The sequence below is a fragment of the Lissotriton vulgaris genome, chromosome 8 (assembly GCF_964263255.1).
Source record: "Lissotriton vulgaris chromosome 8, aLisVul1.2, whole genome shotgun sequence".
Taxonomy (NCBI): Eukaryota; Metazoa; Chordata; class Amphibia; order Caudata; family Salamandridae; genus Lissotriton; species Lissotriton vulgaris.
The window spans coordinates 70,168,068-70,187,142 of NC_141696.1; the positions used below are offsets into that span (position 1 = coordinate 70,168,068).

The 19,075-nt window shown below is 43.8% G+C and overlaps 1 protein-coding gene and 1 pseudogene across 1 annotated transcript; both read left to right on the forward strand.

Annotated features, from left to right (window-relative positions):
- The first annotated feature begins 5,815 nt into the window (after nucleotides 1-5,815).
- Nucleotides 5,816-6,816, forward strand: LOC147693418 (homeobox protein Hox-A3 pseudogene; annotated as a pseudogene).
- Nucleotides 6,817-8,144: 1,328 nt separating this feature from the next.
- LOC147693419 (olfactory receptor 56A4-like) lies at nucleotides 8,145-18,964 on the forward strand. Its single transcript, XM_086935978.1, has 3 exons — nucleotides 8,145-8,417; nucleotides 13,162-14,109; nucleotides 18,893-18,964. The coding sequence occupies exons 1-3, from the start codon at nucleotides 8,145-8,147 to the stop codon at nucleotides 18,962-18,964; spliced, it is 1,293 nt and encodes a 430-aa protein (XP_086792104.1).
- Nucleotides 18,965-19,075: the final 111 nt, after the last annotated feature.

Genomic DNA, 19,075 nt, shown 5'->3' on the forward strand with positions numbered 1-19,075 from the left:
TTAAAGTGTGCATGAGAAGTGTTTAGAAGCCCATGGTTTCAACTTCTCTTTCCTACAGGAGGACAATGTTATAGTAATCATTGAGTACAGATTCCTGTTTCTGAGTATAGGTCAGAAAGACTGTATTCTGAATATCCACAATCATGACAGAACGTTGAATACCTTTTTCATCTTCTTTTTGAAAGCAAACTAAATGATGTGTGCTATGCTGCACCATATATTCTTGAAATAACAGCCTGATTTCTTAACATAAACGCCAGGGAATTTCTTGAGAAAGTTGTTGGAAAAGATGACATTTTCGAGTGAAACCTCATGAATCTCATGGCATGTCAAGGTGGAACAAATGAGTACTGGGTCCATCAGCATTCTGCATAATATTTATGTTGTGTAATTTATGGGCACTTTCCTGGTTTTTAATTTGTGCACAGTATGATTTGGATGATCTCCCCAAGTTTCTCAGGGAAGCTAACTCAAATATTGCTAATATCAAATTCAAGACACCTGGATAAATGTGTTCAATACACCCAGGAAATGTCTGTAGGTTTGAAGCTGTACTTCCTTTTAGTTGCAACAAATACAGTATACAATATACAATATAGAGCGATTGAAAACCTTGGAAAGATGGTTGGTTGATTGCTTTATTTCGATATGCATATATCATAAAAGCATTACAAAGAATAAAAACAGCATATCGAAAAATGTGACTGTACATTAAGAATAAAAAGAATAAAAACACAATTGATCAGAATAAATTAGCTAAGACAGAATTAAATTGATATGGACAGTCTTTTTAGTCGAATCAACCAAGCCCATTTTAAAAACTTGGAAACGGCACAGACAATGGGAGGGGCTGTATTAGTTAATAGAATCCGGAGGGCGACCGTATGCTGGCGAGTGCCCAGTTCTCTGCAAATTGGTTTGAGCCATCGTGATCTAGGGCGCCCATAGTCCGGACATTCGAAAAGAAAATGTGGCACAGTCTCTGGTTTGTCTGAACATAGGGCACAATGGCGTGATGCTGGCTGGGACTTGTTCCACCTAGAACAAAGGTCGGCAAGGGGTAGGGTTCCTAATCGGAATTTAATGTACAAAGACTGGTCCATGGCGATGGTAATTAAATCCATGTAGGGCTCGAAGGCAGCAACATCTTTTATTAACAAAAATGCTGCGGTGGCTTTGCAGTGGTGCTGGTTGCTGATGCACTTCGCGAAGACCCATTCCCAATATAGTTTTTTTAGGGACTCCTTTGGGGGGGCTGAGTGGCTGTGCCAACAGGATTCCAGACCTAGATCCCCTAAAAGTTGTTTAATGTCCCTGAGCCATTTAATCTTCTGCCAACCATCAGAGCGCATCACCTCTGCTAACCCGTCAGCGTAGGGTTTTAACTCTGGAACCCTCCACAGGCGAGCCCAAAGCAAGAGAGGGCGAAGGCGTGCCTGGTCCCCAATTGCTTTGCAGCCTACATCCATTAAGACCGGGACTGTCGGAGTACTCATCGGGATGGCAAGGAGGTCTTTAATGAATTTGTTCTCGGCCTTGCTCAGGGATTCCAATTTACCTAGGCCCCACAGTTCGGATCCGTAAAGTGACGCGGATACAGCTCGGGCTTTGTAAATGTCTATTAATGGGGCAACACATTGTTTGGTTGAATTGCTGTACTCCTTGAGGAGGGCCCCCCCCACCCTTTTATGACCAATTGTCATTTTGTTGATGTGGGCGGACCAGCTCATCGCATCACTTAAACGGATTCCCAGGTAATCGAATTCTGCCACTCTTTCAAGGGGGGTGGAGTTCAAAATAGGGGGATGACCAAGTTTACGAGGGGGGTGCATGACTAGATACTTGGTTTTGTCCACATTGATGACTAATCCTCTGATGGTGCAAAAGTCCTGGAAGCGGTTCAGGAGTTTCTGGAGTCCTTGGGGGGTTTTCGAAATGAGGAGGGTGTCATCGGCGAACAGCAATGTTGGAATTTTTACGCCTCCCAAAGTGGGGGCGTCTGCTGGTTCGCCGAGCAGGTGCTCTACCACCCCATTGATGTAGAGGGAAAATAGGGTGGGAGCCAGAACACAACCCTCCCGCACTCCCCTCTCGACCCTGATCTTTTCGGTTTTTTCCCCATTCAAACCCCATCTAACCTGGGCATAGGTGGCATTATGCAATTTAATGAGAAGGTTTAAGATGTACGGGGGCATCCCTAGGCCATACAACACCCTCCAGAGTTCCTCCCTAGGAACCAGGTCAAAGGCAGTCTTCAGATCTATAAAGGCCAGGTAAAGACTGCCTTTGCCTAGCTCCACCACCTTCCAGTACAATAACAAGAGCCTGAACACTTGTTCAATAGTTCCGGTTCCTGAACGAAACCCGGCTTGCATATCAGACAGAATGTGGTTGTCATCCACCCATTGTAAGATCCTCCCCAAAATGGCTTTCCCCGCCAGTTTCTGACTCGAGTCTATTAGGCTTATGGGCCTATAGTTCCCAGGTAAGTCCCGGCAACCCTTTTTGAAAATTGGGACTACCTTAGCCCCTTTCCAGGAGTCTGGCACAGATCCTCCCTCGATGATTGCATTAAGAAGGGCCGAGATCAGTACCCCCCATTCATTTGGGTAGGCTCGGAGGATGTCTCCTGGGAGACCGTCCGGGCCAGCTGCTTTTAATGGCACCAGGGTTTTAATCTGCTTTGTGACATCCTGTACAGAAAACAAGTCCAGGTCTCTATCTAAGGTGTATGGCGGAAGGATAAAGGGATCATTAAGTGGGCCTTCGATGGCGGAATAGAGTGTTTGAAAGTGGGTAAACCATGTCTGGGCATTAATGCTGCAGGTCCTCAGTGTGTCATCGGGACGATTCCTATTTCCCACCAAGTCCCAAAAACCTTTAGCATCTTTCCCTCGACTGGCAGCCAAAAGGTCCTGCCAGTAGTTATCCTCCCACTCCTTCTTAGCATTTTTTTGGCAGAGGGAATAGTGCCTTCTAGCCACCCTGGTCTTAATGGGTATTTTAGATTTAACTGCTTCGATAAGTAGCGACTTCGCCTCCCTGCACTTCTGGGTAAACCAGCCCTGTCTAGCCTGTGTACGGGGTTTCTTCCTGTTGGTACTAGCTGGGACTACGAAAAGGTCACTGATAGCCTAAGTTAGGGTGCAGAACCTAATAGTCAACTCCAACAACCCATCCTCGCAGGAGTCAAGGTTATCTAGAGCTGTGGTAAGAAGCTGCCTTATGGCAGAGGTTTTCTCCTCTGAGAGCGACAGCTTCGCCCACTTTAATCGTCGTCCACAGTTGGAGACTGCTGTCAAATCCGGGGGGAGATTGCTAGCGGTTCTACTCTCAGTGCCAGATATCCACCTATGGGACAATGTGAGCGAGAGGAGATTGTGATCACTCTCCACAGATGGTAAAATCACCATATCATTTACCATGCTCCACAAGTTTACGTCAAGAAGAAAATAATCAATTCTTGACGTATGTCCAGGCCTGTTGTAAGTGTGGGCTCCTGCTTTATCAGAACCAGTCCTGCCATTAGCGGCCCTCAGACCAAAATCCATAGTTATGGAGTTAATCTGGAGGGCCACTTATGTCCACTTTTTGATTGGGCTGAGTTCTAAGGATGGTATCCCCCACCTATTGTCGTGATCCTCTTGATCTTGTAAAATTTCGGGGCCCAGGGGCTCAAAGGTGCAATTAAAATCGCCCGCCACCAGAGTGCAATGCTTGTGAGGTGACGAACGAAGCAGGGCTTCCAGGCAAGCTATAACTGGGGATTCTCTACCCCCCTTCGTGCCTCTGGCATAAATGTTGAAGATGTTTAGAATGACTCGACCCTGAGGGTTTTTCAGGGAAATGTTGAGGAGGTCCGGGCATTTAGTATCCCGCTCCACCACCCTGCAGTTAAGTTCAGAAGCCACCCAGATGAGGAGGCCGCCTGAAGGGCGACCCCTACCAGTTTCTGAGTGGACAGCTGGTAAATAGTGGGTTGAGTATCCTGCCTTGTGTAGGGGCTCCTTGCTCCAGGTTTCCTGGAAGAGGCATATGGAGTATTGCTCCACAAGCGAGTTCCAGTCGGGCAATGCCAGCTTTCTCTCGAGGCCTGCTACGTTCCAGCTGAAAACCCTAATGAGTGGGTCCGCCACAGCCGCAATGCTACAGGTCTCGACAGTAGCAGATAAGTCCACAACACCCGCAGTTGGGTTCAAGTCGCGTCCTCACCTCCCCTGGTACCCCTAAAGTCTCGACAATGACCTGATCTTCTGGTGTGGTCGGAGGGCTATAAATTTTGGCAGAAGGGGGGGACTCGACACCGGGACTCCTAGTCACCAAGACCTCCTCAGGAGCGTCACGAAGTCAGCAGCCCCAGAAGCCCCAGTTCGGTAGTAGTGGAACTGTATGCGACTGCGCTACAGTAGTTCCTGGGAAAAATTGGCCATGGACGTTGTTTTGGGGAAGGGGCCCGGGATGGGTGAAAGGGATAATCGGGGCCGGCCGCGGGTAGAAGAATGATAGATCAACTGCATCAACTCCCGGGCCGGCCACGGGTCGCCCTTGGCAGCATATTGAATGGGCAGCTCTTGTGTCTTGGAAATTGACCACCACACAGTCACCCTCAAAAGGTTTTTTCCCGTGTCCGATCCAGCCCACCCTGCGTACGCCAAGAATCAGGCCATCCACGCCCAATGGAAGGGGTCTATTGGTTTTCAGCCAGTGGATGACCTTGTTCTTTAGTGCCTGCTGAGTTTCCTGCTGAGTATCTTTTAGGGGGGGAACTTTGATAAGGACAACAACATACGGGTGGCACTCAGGGGGGAGGTTGACCGGGGGGCACTTACGTGTCGGTTTCTGCGAAATGGCCACTGGGGAGGGATTCTTAGGCGGAGAGGTGGTAGGTTTGGCCTTAGAGGTTATGGCTACTCCGCTGGCTTTAGCGAGTGGAGCAGCCAGGGATTGAGAGTTTGGACCAGTCCCTCCCTTCTGTTGCTTCTTATGGGCAGGATTAGGCACAGGTATTATCACTGCTGGGGAGTGAGTAGCATGCACTTGAGCAACATGAGTGGAAACACTCGGCCTTGCCTGCCTCGCACCGGCCTGGGAAGCTGGTGTAGGAGCATTCCCGGTAGCTAGTGGCTTAGCTGGCAGTGTCGACTGATCTCCCAATGGTTGGCTCACTGGAACCCCTTTTCCAGCATTCCTGTCTGTGTTGTCCTCACTAAGCTTTGGCTGTAGTTTAAACAAGGTTTTCAGGGAGAAAAAATTGTCCCTTGTAACCTGTTCAAATCTGTCAAGCCTATCCCCCAGACTCTTGACTTGGTCAATGAGTGGTACCAGCAGAGACTTTACCAGTTTCTCGAGGGGCTCGAGTGAAGGGCCCTCGTTTAGTGGAACAAGTATTGCCGGGACCAAGGGGGGAGGTTGCAGGGTGTTGGCTGCAAGCTGAGGGGGGTGGGGTTCCCAGGTGATTCAAGCCCTCCGGAGTCTGAGTGTGTAGGACCCCTTTGGGGCTGGGTCCTAGGACGCTCATAGAGCGTGGAGTAGCAACCGTTCCGAATACTGGTCGCCCTTTTCCTTTTCCTATGCACCCGGGTAGATCGAATCTGGGACAATGGTTTTAGGCCGGGTGTAGGAACGTTAGAACCGGATTGAGACATAATGCCGGGAGAGCTAGCTATGGGATGAGCGGGGCGGGACTCTGCTACCACAGTGCAAGGACTGTTGGGGAGAGAATCAGATATCAGACTTTCTATCCTGTCTATTCCAGCCTCTAGCGCAGAGGTCTTCAAACTTTTGAGGTTGAGCCCCCCCAGCTGAATTTCTTGAAATGTCGGGCCCCCCTCCACCTGACAGAAATTTCTGGAATCTGGTACACTCACAATTGACCGCCACCCGCATATCTCGGTACCTGTGCCGGCCCCGGCAGGTGGAGATGGCCAGCCTGCTCAGTCTCACCGAGAGGCAGATCAAGATCTGGTTCCAGAACCGGCGGATGAAATACAAAAAGGACCAGAAGGGCAAGGGGATGATGACGTCATCGGGGGCCAGTCCCCCAGCAGGAGCCCGCTGCCCCAGTCGATGGGCGGGGGGTACCTGAACTCCATGCACTCCCTGGTGAACAGCGTGCCCTATGAACCCCAGTCGCCCCCGTCCTTCACCAAGTCACACCAGAACGCCTATAACCTGCACACGTCATATCCGCCTCCCCTCAACAACTGCCCGCCTCCCCAGAAGAGGTACTCGGGGACGGCAGCTGTCACGCCGGAGTACGAGGCCCACTCACTGCAGGGCAACAATGGCTATGGAAATCCGCATTTACAGGGAAGCCCCGTCTACGTGGGCAACAGCTATGTGGAAAGCATGACTAACTCGGGCCCTCCATTTTTGGTTTAAACCATCTCTCCCACCCTTCCTCGGCCAGCATGGACTATGGTGGCCCTGGGTCAATGGCCTCCAGCCACCACACCATGGACAGTGCGACCCTCACCCTCACCCTCACCCCACATACACAGACCTGTCCTCTCACCAGCCTTCTCAGGGAAGAATGCAAGAGGCCCCCAAACTGACTCACCTGTGAAGGACTGTCCCAAGACTCTCTTTATGTACTTATCGTCCAACAACTCCGTTTTATTCAGTTTTTTAAAAATTCTTTGTCAATGCATTTTAAATCGTTTTTTGTGACAAAGCAATATATGTTGCTTAAATTGCTCTTTTATTCGTGCCCCCTATGTTTTTTGAACTGTAGCCATGTGACTGTATTTGTCACCAGTTTTCATATTTTACCTTTCAGGATTATTTTTATGATAACAGGGTATGTGTGCAGATTGTTTAAAAAGGATCTCAGACGTAAAGCTGTTCGCACAAACAGGGAAGCAATTTATTAATTTTATTGAACTTCTTTTTAAATTGCAAAAAAAGACACAAATGGGGGTTGGAACAGGGTATCCCAGGACATCGGTTGTGTGACTTCCTGCAAAGTTTGTACTCTGGTGATCACTCGGACGTATTTATTGTTGACCCTCCATTTCTAACATGAAATAATCATACATGTTAAAATATTATTTATCCCCAACCTGTCATATTTATAAGCAAAATGAAACGGCATTCTGGATAGTATGGAGACAGAGTGTTGGGCCTGGTGATAAACTGCATATTGGAAATACTAGGACATTTTTATTTCAAATACAGTCCGCCCCTGTATTAATATTGCAATAAAAAACAAAAAGAAAACGAAAAAAAAAAGGAAAAATCAACATCATTGCCAGCTTCACACCATCCCTTTGCAAACCGTGCGACTGAAACATGCAGGCCAGCACTGAAATCCGACAGCACAGAAGGGTTCCAGAGTGGGTGAATGATAACCACGTTGCAGGGCGGCCCTGTAGCATCCAGAACATAAGTGCCAGCCCCAGTCCAACTCCACCTGCCTTGCGCAGCTACGTCTTGAGGCACTTACATTTGGAGGGCGAACTATTACCCGATCCGTTTTGCCACGTAAATATACTCCATAACCTCCCAATTGTCTCCACCAAGCAGTCCATTCTTCCATGAGTGAGCACTCAGTAAATTACTTACGCGTCGTTCACAAAGAGAAAGGGAAACATATCATGGCAATGCAAAAGGAAGCTCCACTAATGAAGGCCACGCCACCCAGAATAAAAGCATATTGAAAACCTTACACAGGTGTGTGTGCGGGTGATTTGTTTGCGTTTGGTGTGATTGCCATATGTATTGAGTGGTATGAATACTAACGAGGTCACGAGGTCACCTGCAGACAGACTAAAGTGCTTCCCTGCAGTGCAGCAATGCGCAGATAAATCGCTGTGTGCGAGGAGGCTTTTACAAGGCACGCATAATGATCAAAACCTCCGTTATGGCCGATTATCAGCCCAACACCTCCCCCCCTCCCCTGCGTGCTGATTGGAGAAAACGGGAGCAGCAGACAATCAAAAATCCCCATTTGAAATGGGTGAGAACATTGGCGTGGGACAGAGGAAAACAAGAAACAAAGGGAAGATTTTCGAGCGGAGTCCGCGCCCCCCCTGGGATGGTGGCGCGCCCCCCCTGGGGGGCGCGCCCCACAGATTGAAGAACACTGCTCTAGCGCTACAATATGTGGCTCCCCAGAGAGGGTCACAGGCGTAGGTGCGGTGGGAATGGAGGAAGTTGGGGACAGAACATGTGCCGCAGCACCCAGGGAAGAGCGTTTGGAAGGGAGGAAGTCTAGTGAGAGGCGGCATTCCGTCATTGCAATCTCCTTTTCAATGACGGCGGCCACCCTGGTAATGAATTTGTCCATAGTGCCAATCATCGTAGTACCCCCTGAAGTACTTTCTCCGCCGCCCCTCAGAGCTTTGCCAGAGCGGGTTGACATGATGGCTTCGGGACCCACAAGTGAACTCCGAGGTCTTAATCCGGAGGCAATAGATGTAAGGGGGGTGGCCCAGCCCAGTCTTGACAGCCTCTGACTGCCACAGACTGCCCGCCCTTTGCTCGGGCTTTGCTCGGCGTCCCGCACACGTCCCGCTGTGCGTCACGTAGGCCGTTAAAGTAGGTGGTTGTGGGTAGGGGGCGTGTCTCCCAGGAGGCGCGGCCGTGCGCACCTGGGCGGATGCAGGGACTCCTGGTCTTTGGAGTCCGAGTGATGTTGCGCCCTCCTCCTTGCCGCCTCCTGGCTCCGATGATAGCCTTGTTGCCTGGCCCCTCACTGCAGCCCGGCGAGCAGTGGCGGGAGCAGCGGTGTCCAGAGGGATGAGGGTCACAGGTCAGCAGCAGCGGTCCGTAGCTCCTTCACCTCTCCCACTGCGCAAGAGTTTGGGCGTCCTTGGAAAGAACAAATCGATTATATATTAATCCTCAGACAAAGGAGGCAATATTGTACTTCAGACATATGAAGCTTACAATAAAGAAGCCCTACGTCAATTGTCAGATGTGAAATATTACAAAGTCACAAGTAAAAGTGAATATAATCAAAGCATCATTAACTATCATTCATTGTTACGGGAATGGTATGATAAAAGTATTCTAGAAACAGATAAATACTTGTATTTACAACTCCTAAATCCAATCACGCCTTCTTTTTACCCTTTACCTAAGATTCATAAGGACAATGTACAACCACCAGGGAGGCCAATTGTCTCCTCCCAGGGCAGTTTAACGGAGTATCTGTCTATTTATATAGACTACTTTCTCTCTGATTTGTGGAAAAATTCACATCCTATATTAAAGACACCAAGGATTTTCTTAAACACATGGAGCATGTAGAGTGGGAACCAGGCTTTGGCATGATAGTGATGGACAAAGCAAGTCTATACATGTTCATAGCACATCAGGGTGGCTTAGCGACGGTACAATTATTTTTAAGTTTGTAGAGCATAATACCATGTTGTTGGAACTCTTTGAGTTCTGCTTGAACAACAATATTTTCCTGTACCAAGAGCATTACTACAGACAAATGTCAGGTACCGCCATGGGCACCTGCTTAGCCCCCAGTTATGCAAACTTGTTCGTAGTTTGTGGGAAAAGCACGTGGCCTGGACAGATGGCAACAACATCTGGACAAATAGAGAGGGGGCCTGGTACAGGTACATTGATGATCTCTTCCTTATATGGAGGGGATCAAATGAGACAGCACTGGTACACATAGAGGTCCTCAATGAGAATGATGTAAATCTAATATTCACTGGGACATAAGCTCAACTACGGTCAAATTTCTGGAACTAGAAGTTTTTGTGGCAGACAATAAGTTATGCACTAGACTCTACAGAAAGCCCACAGCGGGCAACTCTATCTTGCATACCTCGAGCAAACATCCAAGTAGACTTATTAGCAGAATTCCATATGGGGAATTGCTGTGTAGCAAAAGAAACAAAACTAGGGAGGCTGATTTCCAAAGGAGTGCCTATGATTGTATTGCTACAAGGCACCCTTGCACAATAGTTTGAGGGTGCCTGCATTTGCCCTAGGCTGCCAAAGGGGCTCAAGTGCAGGGGAAAGGAAAGGAATGCACCATACTTCCTAAATACAGCTTATTCAAGCCCTTTCCGTATGGCACACTGCAGCAAGATGACTTGCTGTGCAGTTCCATAGTTTCATAAATATGCCCCTGAATGTGTACAGGTACTCACAATGGGTGAAATTGTCCACAAGGTGAAGTAGCACTTGTTGAGAACAAAGAAAATATTTTAGAAATGGTTCACAATGTACCTTGTCCCCACGTTAACAGTTTTAAGATATATTTTATATGTCATAATATTACATTTGGTATGCGTGTTTATAACTTATTTTTTTTATTTTTCAGACTACAGAACAACATTTATTAACAATGTCTACTTCAGAAGAGTAAATACTACTTATAATATACATATACTGAAATCAGTTGCCATAAATTAGAATGTGAAAATAGTTGAATCTTGGTAAAACTGTCTCTTTTGCTTATGTTAGAAATGAAAATCTTTAACAGGAGAAAAGCATCTGTTTGATTATAAAGGAGAAATGGTTATATCATCGTCTGAAACTCTTGGTTATTAAAAAGTTACAGAAATACAATTTATTATTTCAAATGGATAATACTCAAACTTTGCTTTACATGTGGTTATGATGTGTACCCAAGTCCAACAGTGCCGTTCCAGTATAAAAAATATTACTCACTCTCTTTTCCAATTCCTCAGTGTTGTTTACAACAGACTGTGGATTTAAATAGGTAGGAATAACAAAATGTCATGCAATGCAGTGCAGAAACAAAAGTTGCTGTGCTGCCGCAGAGAGAAGGACTATGTCATATCTATCAAGATATGGCACTGTCTTGCTTTCTCCCGGGCACTGGTGGAGAATTTGGCTGGCTACATCTATGCATACATTGTTACACTATATTGCAAATGAGTATGCATTGTCTGTACCATAGCTTTTGTACTGTATAAGTATCCTTCCAGCACAAACTAATATGCTTACAGTAGCTTTAAAACTTTGCCAATGTGGATGTTTGTTGTACACTGCATCATGGAAAACCTTATGAGAAATTAATGTAAAATCAATTACTTAAATATTTCAGAGTTGCAAGGGGGTAGACACCCCTTTGCCTTCCGAAACACCTTTGAGATGAATTTAGACTTTGGTGGATGATTTAAAACCTATTACCACATTGGACTACTTTCCTGCACCACCCAAATGTATATCCCACCCACAGAGTTTATAGATGTATCTTTGCAATAAGGACATTTATATCTACATTGTGAGGAACTACTGTCATGTTAATGTAGGAGACCTTTGACAGACAGTACTATGATACTTGATGGATGCCCATTGACATTTTCTAAAGTTTCTTGTTTTTCATGAAGAAAAACCAAAGCAGGAGTTTGTTTTTGAAATATAAGAAACTGCTGAGCCCCACAGATTTAAACTTTTATTACAGGATGTGGTGATTGTTCCAGTTATTAAAGCATAGTTCTTATACAGATGTAGTAGAGGTGAGCAGCAAAAGAAGAGCTAATTGTTACAGTCATTACAGCATGGTTCTTATACAGATGTAGTAGAGGTGAGCAGCAAAAGAAGAGCCAAATGCTCCACAGGGAGTGCTGTATGAATAATGAGAAGAAATAATTTGCAGCATTTTGGATGACATACTGTAGACATTGTCACAAAGTATTTGCATGTGGGGAAGTTAATAAAGCATATATTCAATGACCATAGAAGACCATACCACCCAAAATATAAGGTATTGTGCAAAAAACTAAAGAAATAATAAAGTATGTCAAAACAAATTCAAAAGTAAAAAAAAAAGTTCCTGCTAAGAAAATAAAAATAAATCCCCAAAAGTGTGAAAAGCAAAACAAAAGAAAAAATATGCATCCATTCCAGACATTATAATTAGCTATTACAATAGGATCTTACTTTATATTAAAAAACCCTAGACATTCTCAGAAGCAAAACAAAGGTGAAATTGATGTCATAGTAAGGTAATAGGATTTTAGTTTACATTTTTTTTAAACATAGAAATTCACTGGAAAGAAAACTAAAGTGAAAGTGACCTCATAGTTAGGTATTATAATGATATAATATTATAAAAACTAAATTTTAAAAGACAAAAGAAATTGAAATTCACCAGCTATAAATTACTGATCTAACTCTAGCTTGTGCCCCTACCATTCCCTGCTTATGACCTCAGATATTGCATTCCTATATATCACTCTTGCTTTATGGATAGGTTCTTTAAACACAAACGCACATAATTAGCTGTTCTGGGGCAAAAACTCTAAACCTCCTTGGGACTTTGTTGCTTCAAGTTTTCTAATCATGGGTAACACTAGAAAAGAAAAATATCAAGTTGCAAAGTCTATAGCTCACCAAAAAAACACAAAATTCTAAACTTCAAAACACTTTAAAGGAGGATATTTTTAGTGGACATCTGCAAGAAATGTTAAACTTTCACGTGGACAAAAGTGCAACATTGCTATCAAGTGAAGCTCCAAGCCTCAACACAGTAGTTCACTGTGCCAATGTCCAAACTCCACACCTGTTCCTGCTGCCACTGGAGCTATCATCTACCAGCCTGGATCTCAACACTATAACCCAGACTCCTCCCCGTATATATCTTAACTGCATAGGGAGGTATAGCAGCATCAGCTACCCTGACACACAATAATCTGCCCGTGTGACATTTTGTGTCAGGTAAACTGGTACGTAGGCTGACCAGACAAGGGATTGGAAGGTTGTACTTCTGTTAGGTTAATTGAAGCAAACTAAAGTTTCCAGGATATGGCGAACTGTGTAGGGCTAGTGAAACCCTCTATCCACCCACAGGAAGTAACAAGGATTTTTTTTAGATGAGGCAAGCTTTTATTACTACTTTCAGGGTATATCATATGATCCAGATAGTTTTGGTTCTCTTTTATAGTCAAGTGCCTCTTTCATCAGTTAAGAATTCACAAAAGGATAAGGATAGTGAGGTGGAAAAGCACAAATATTAAGATAAAATCTTGCAGGTAATCAAGGTATTTCCAAGCACTATCATTGATCTGCCAGATATAGTTATCAGTGTTAGTAAATCTTCTATGCTTTATGCATTCACTATATTTGTCTTATTCCATAAATGTGCCAATTGCAAAACGAGTATGTATTCTGATGGTGATGTTACTTTCTGAAGATTTTCTTACAGCAATGTTCTCCTTTTTTCAGGGTGAACATTTAAGAACCTGTTTCATCATGGACTCACAAAACATCACCTTTATAGCCTTCTATGAATTTGAACTGATCTGCTTCCCAGGGATCCAGAGCTGGCAACATTGGCTTTCTATCCCACTGGCAATCCTTTTCATTTTAACTCTTTTAGCAAACATCACTCTCATAGCAACAATCTACTTATCACCAAGTCTCCACCACCCATTGTACTTCTTCCTCTGCTTCCTTGCTAAAATGGATTTGCTTCTTGCTTGTTTACTTTCTCCTAAAACTCTGGGAATTCTCTGGTTTAGGCAGTTGACCATTAGTTCAACCACCTGCTATAGTCAAACCTTTTTCACATATTTCTGTCAGTCAATGGACACCTCTATTCTAATGTTTCTAGCTTATGATCGCTACATTGCAATTTGCAACCCTTTACGATACTCCTCCATCATCACCAATAAATGGACTGTGCAAGCAATATTATTTTCCCTTTTAATCAATACCATGATCTACTTACCATTCCCTTTCTTATCAGCAAGGCTGCAATTCTGTGCCGGAAACACTGTGTTACATTGCTTCTGTGAGAACGTAGCTTTGGCAGAGATTGCTTGTGGGGACACCAATGTTAATTATATGTTTGGATTGGCTGTAGTCAGTACTGTGTTGGCCATTCTCACACTGGTATTGACCTTCTCATACACTATGATTATCCGTGCTGTGCTAAAGCTGGGTTCAACTGAGTCAGCACTCAAGGCCTTCAGCACTTGCAGCTCGCACATCATTGTGACAGGCATTGTATACTGTGTTGTTATTTTTTCTGCCGTAGCAAGCCGAGTTAAGTTCATCCCACGCTACATCCATATTTTGTTTGTCCTGCTACGATATGTTACCTTCCCAGCTTTAAACCCTCTAGTGTATGGTATTAGGACGAGAGAACTCCGCCTGGCAATGAAAAGACTGGTAAGAAACTCCAGACAATTATCTGGATGTTATTGAATATTGAATTATCATTCTTCCTAAAAGGTAAAATAATAAAAAGTATACTGATATCTACCTCACTGAACCATGTAAAAGAACATCTATTCCTTAAGCAAAACTTTCTACAGTAAATTGGTAAAGTAACTATGATTGACATGCGTATTACAAACTCTACTACAATAACTGTTTGAAAGAAAGACAATGTACCTTCACTTAATTTGTACATTATAAACCTTTCAGTTACTTAATATAGACAATATTTTTTTGTTTTTCATTAATGCATCGGATAACGCTTAGGCCAGTAGTTTTACATCATTCTGTTACTATAGCATTTACAGCATAGTTTAGGATTTACCACATTCACTACAAAGGTTGGAACATAAATTTGTAGATAGATAGATAGATAGATAGATAGATAGATAGATAGATAGATATTATTATTACCTACTGGCGTTCGCCAGTAGGTAGCTATAGTTAAATCCTAATTTCCATAGGAAATGCATTTTTTTGTTTGGCTAATGACTTTGGCACAATTTGACAAACTTTTATGAAATGTTCTAAACCAGTATGCCAGTCACTTAAGCTGCTCTCTGGAATGTTTTGTGGTGATTTGTCAAGTGGGGGCTAAGAAAAGGAACCCCCAAGCATGTTTTCATCATGCAATTTCACTAGAGATTTTAGACATGAGTAGAGCCCAAACTACTGAACAGAATGATACCAAATTTGATGGAATTCTAGGTCTTGGTCTAGAAACAGTTCTTTTGGGAATTTGGTGGAAATCTGTTCAGTAGTTTGGAGTTATTAATGTAAAAAAGTTTCATATAAATCTAGAGACACAGATCCACCATGGAGAATACATGGATCCACGCGTCAACAGCAATGCTGTGATTGGCTGGGAGGAACGTTGCTGCCACCATTTGTGTATAAGGACTCAGTTTGCCTTGGTGAAATAAAAGTGATAGAAGGGGCCAGTGTAGTGGTACCGTAACCTCATGGGACTGATGGGACCAGTAAGGGAACCCTCAAAGGAAGAAATTGTATAAATATGTTTGTTTTTGCATGCACGAGGATCCGTGAATATACTGCAAGACTTAGTGTGGCCTCAGTGAGGTCTGATGGGGATTTGAAGATCCATACCCACAATAAAACACATATTCACACTCACAGGCCCACACACCTACTCACAAACCCATTCACACCATCACAAGCTTATTTGTAGTTCATACAGCCAGTCACACACCCATAGAGCTACTCGCACACACTCAAAGACCCACAAAAATACTACCACACCTACCCACAGAATCACACAGTCACTCACACTTCCATTCATATACCCACTTGTACACTCGCACTACCATTCACACACCCACTCACACACCTATACAGCAACTCACATACCCACTCACCAACCAACAAAACCACTACCACACCTACTCACAAAGCTATATAGTCACTCACACACCCATTCACACACTCACACATCTACTTGCAGACCAACACAGCCACTTACAAATTCACTCACACATCAATGCAGCCACTCCCACCTACAAAACCACTCACACATTCACACACCTGCTTATTCACCCACACAGCCAATCAAACACCCATACAGCCACTCACAGACCCACAATGCCACTACACCACCCACTCACCAACCCACATAGCCACTCACTTACCCATACACACTCACACACCTACTTGCACATCCACACAACCACTCACACACTCAGTCACTCACTACCCATTCACAGACCCACAACACCAGTCACAAACCCACACAATCACTAACATACCAATTCACACTCCCACATTCACACTCCAGCTTAAACACTCACATAACCACTCACACACTCACTCTCACACCCATACAGGCACTCACACACCCAATTACACATCCATTCACATAGTCACACACCCATGTGCATAGCCACACTCCACTTACATTCCCACTCAGGGACATTATAGTTAGGAAATAGAATTAGAGAACCATATAAATTCACTGAAAAAAACAAAGGTCACAGAGGCATTATAGTTAAGTTCAGATTTTACATAGACAAAAACATAGAAATTCTGAAATTATAGTTATAATTATCTCAAGTAAATATAACATGTCCTCTAAGGTAACGATAAATTGTGCCCTCACCATGCTAGTTACCTCAAATATTACAATACTCACGATGTCTTCTATCACATCATAGATAAAATCACTGCAGCATTTGCAGTGAAAATATTGATGAGAAAACTGCATGGCGGGGGCAAGAGTTATTGTTACGTTAGGGCACTAATTTCTATGATTTTGTCTGTGTAAAATCTGAACCAAACTATAACATCCCTGTAACCTTTTTGTGTTTGAATATACACATATATATTGAAATTTTGTCAAAAGGCGATGCTGCACACTCATGGGCTATTCAATCAAGTAAATATTTTATTTGGTGCAATCTTCAGAAACAACTGACTAACTTGTTTCAGCCTCCTGTCCTTTGTCAGTATCGGTTTATCTCATGTAAAACATCACCTTTAAGCAACAAAGCATTTCATTTGACAGCTTTTTAAATGTAAACATCAATGAGGGGCTAGTATATGCAAATCATACAATTCACATTGCTCCTGGTTCCCATTCTGTAGTGTGCAAGAACTCATTGAATTAGCTATATATGGTCTGTTAACCAAATATGTAAATTGAACATGTCCACAAAATTGTAAATATAATCACAATAATTTGTTTTTAAATAAAGTTATAGAATTATACATTTTCAAAAATCCAAAAACATGGTTGTATAAAAATCGGCAGTAAGTACCATGACCAGACAATATAGTTTTGCCTGCCAAAGTTAATACATTATACAGACTATACTATTACACCCTGAATGAGCTTCCAGTGCCTAAATTTCATGATGAAGAATACGGTTTTAACAATTAATATGTGAAACAGGCATTATGTCTCGGTCTGTGCAGGTAAATTGATAAAATGGCCAATACTAATCTTATCAATCATGCCCTGTATAGGCTTACAATTGGCGAATTCATTTACAAACAAAATTCCAGAAACAACCCTGATAACTTGCATCGATCTCACAATCACCTTGGTTCTACATAGTAAAATCAAATTGCGGACTCTCAATTGGACATGTGCTTAATTGAACCTACCACCATCCTACATGTACTTCCTCACTGTTCAGACCCTATGACGTGCAGGTTCTTAGCTCCACAATGCATCTCAATTCTAACTGCCTCAGTAGTCTAACTCTGTCCCCACCTCTTTCCTTACGTCTCATCTGATCAATGCAGTAGAAACATAACTTGATGGTTCTGCTTTGGTGAGCATCAGCAAAATGTCTCGCTACTGGATATCCACTGTCTTGATTAGTGATTGCTCTGACATGCTCGAGGACCCATTTCTTGACTTAGTGTACAGTGCTGGGTATCTATTGCATGCCACAAGGGCATACCAGGCAGTAGATCACAAAATTCGAATTTCAATTGAATTCTTTTATATTTTTTCTTCCTTTTTTCGCCTGGGATCTGATAGTCTTTAACTTTTGTGTGGTTTTTACAGACTTTATACCTAGGGCAGGGGTAAAATCCAGTGATTTTGGTCTTCCTTCTTCTTGTCTATAAAATGACTATGGACCAAGATATCCTTTAAACATGCACTTCTTCTATATGTGATATCTGGTCTACAAGGAAGTATTGCCCACAACGCAGCATCTGTTTGGAGAGTGCTTCAGTTCTTCTGAATTATTTCCCAAATCCGTTTTGACTCAGTGGAGAAACTACTTGTTAACTTTACATTGATGTCTTCCTCATCCTCCCCTAAGCTCTTTTGTTTTTGAATCAGGAGATCTTGCCTCTCTCTCCTATGTACTTACTGAGAGCTGTTCAAATTACTGTCTGGCCCACCTAATGGGGCCTGCATATCTGGGCTGGAGGGAGTGAGTGCTATGTGCAGACTGCCGACGGAGCCCAGACTGTCCGCAGTAGTGGCTTGCCCACCTAATGGGGCTTGGGTCTGTGGAGGAAGAGGACTATATACACAGTCTGCACATGAAGGGCCTGATTGAAAAAGGTGAACTTATGTAACTTTACCTTTGTGAATCAGGCCCTGAGTGTAGACTCTGCATAGTAGGAACTTGCCCACCCAATGTGTTTTTGAATCTGTGGGTCTGTGCACTATTTGTAGCAGGAGCTTGCCAACCTAATGGGGTTTTACTTCTTTTGAGGGAGTGGACTTTACACATAGTCTGCATACTCAGTATTGACTGTGCATAGTAGGGGCTGCCCATCTAATGGGGCTTGGCTGTCGGGAAGGATTGACCTCTATACATAGTCTATGCACTGAGCATAGACTCTGCATGGTAGTTGCTTGCCCATCTGATGGTGCTTGGCTCTCTGGAGGGAGTGGTTTCTACCCACAGTCTGTGCACCGAGCACGGACTGTGTAATATGAGATTGCCCACTTAATGGGAGTCTTGTCTCTGGAGGGAATGAGCTTCATGCACAGTCTGTGCAGTCAGTGCCTCATTGCTTAGTAGGGGCTTGCTCACCTAATAACACATGCATGTCTAAAGGGAGAGGATTCTATGCCCAGTCTTCTATCTGAGGGCAGACTGTGTGTAGTGGGGCTTGCCCATCTAAAGTGGCTTAGGTCTCTGGAAGGCAAGACTTGTAAACCTGGGTTTGAGGCGAAATGATTGGCCTATCCAACAGAGACATAATGGGGAGATATTTTTCTTTTCATGTTACTTCCTCTTTCCATGTGTAGATCCAGTTGGTGAAAGAAGCACTCCAGAACAAGGTTTTAATAAAGCTTAAGGCCCAATACAGGATTTTGTAAGGCATATTTGCTACCAGAATAAGACAGACAGCTATCCAAACAGCATTTTAAGATGCCCTTTTTTCTCCGCCCCCACTTTACAGATCACCCTGAAACTTTCAATGCACAAAC

Bases quoted from the DNA above. Each gene is read 5' to 3' on its own strand.
- LOC147693419 (XM_086935978.1), top strand. From the start codon at position 8,145: ATGGAGGAAGTTGGGGACAGAACATGTGCCGCAGCACCCAGGGAAGAG. The intron at 8,418-13,161 runs GTAAGGGGGGTG...TCCTTTTTTCAG, and splicing joins TTAATCCGGAGGCAATAGAT to GGTGAACATTTAAGAACCTG. The intron at 14,110-18,892 runs GTAAGAAACTCC...TTCCATGTGTAG, and splicing joins GCCTGGCAATGAAAAGACTG to ATCCAGTTGGTGAAAGAAGC.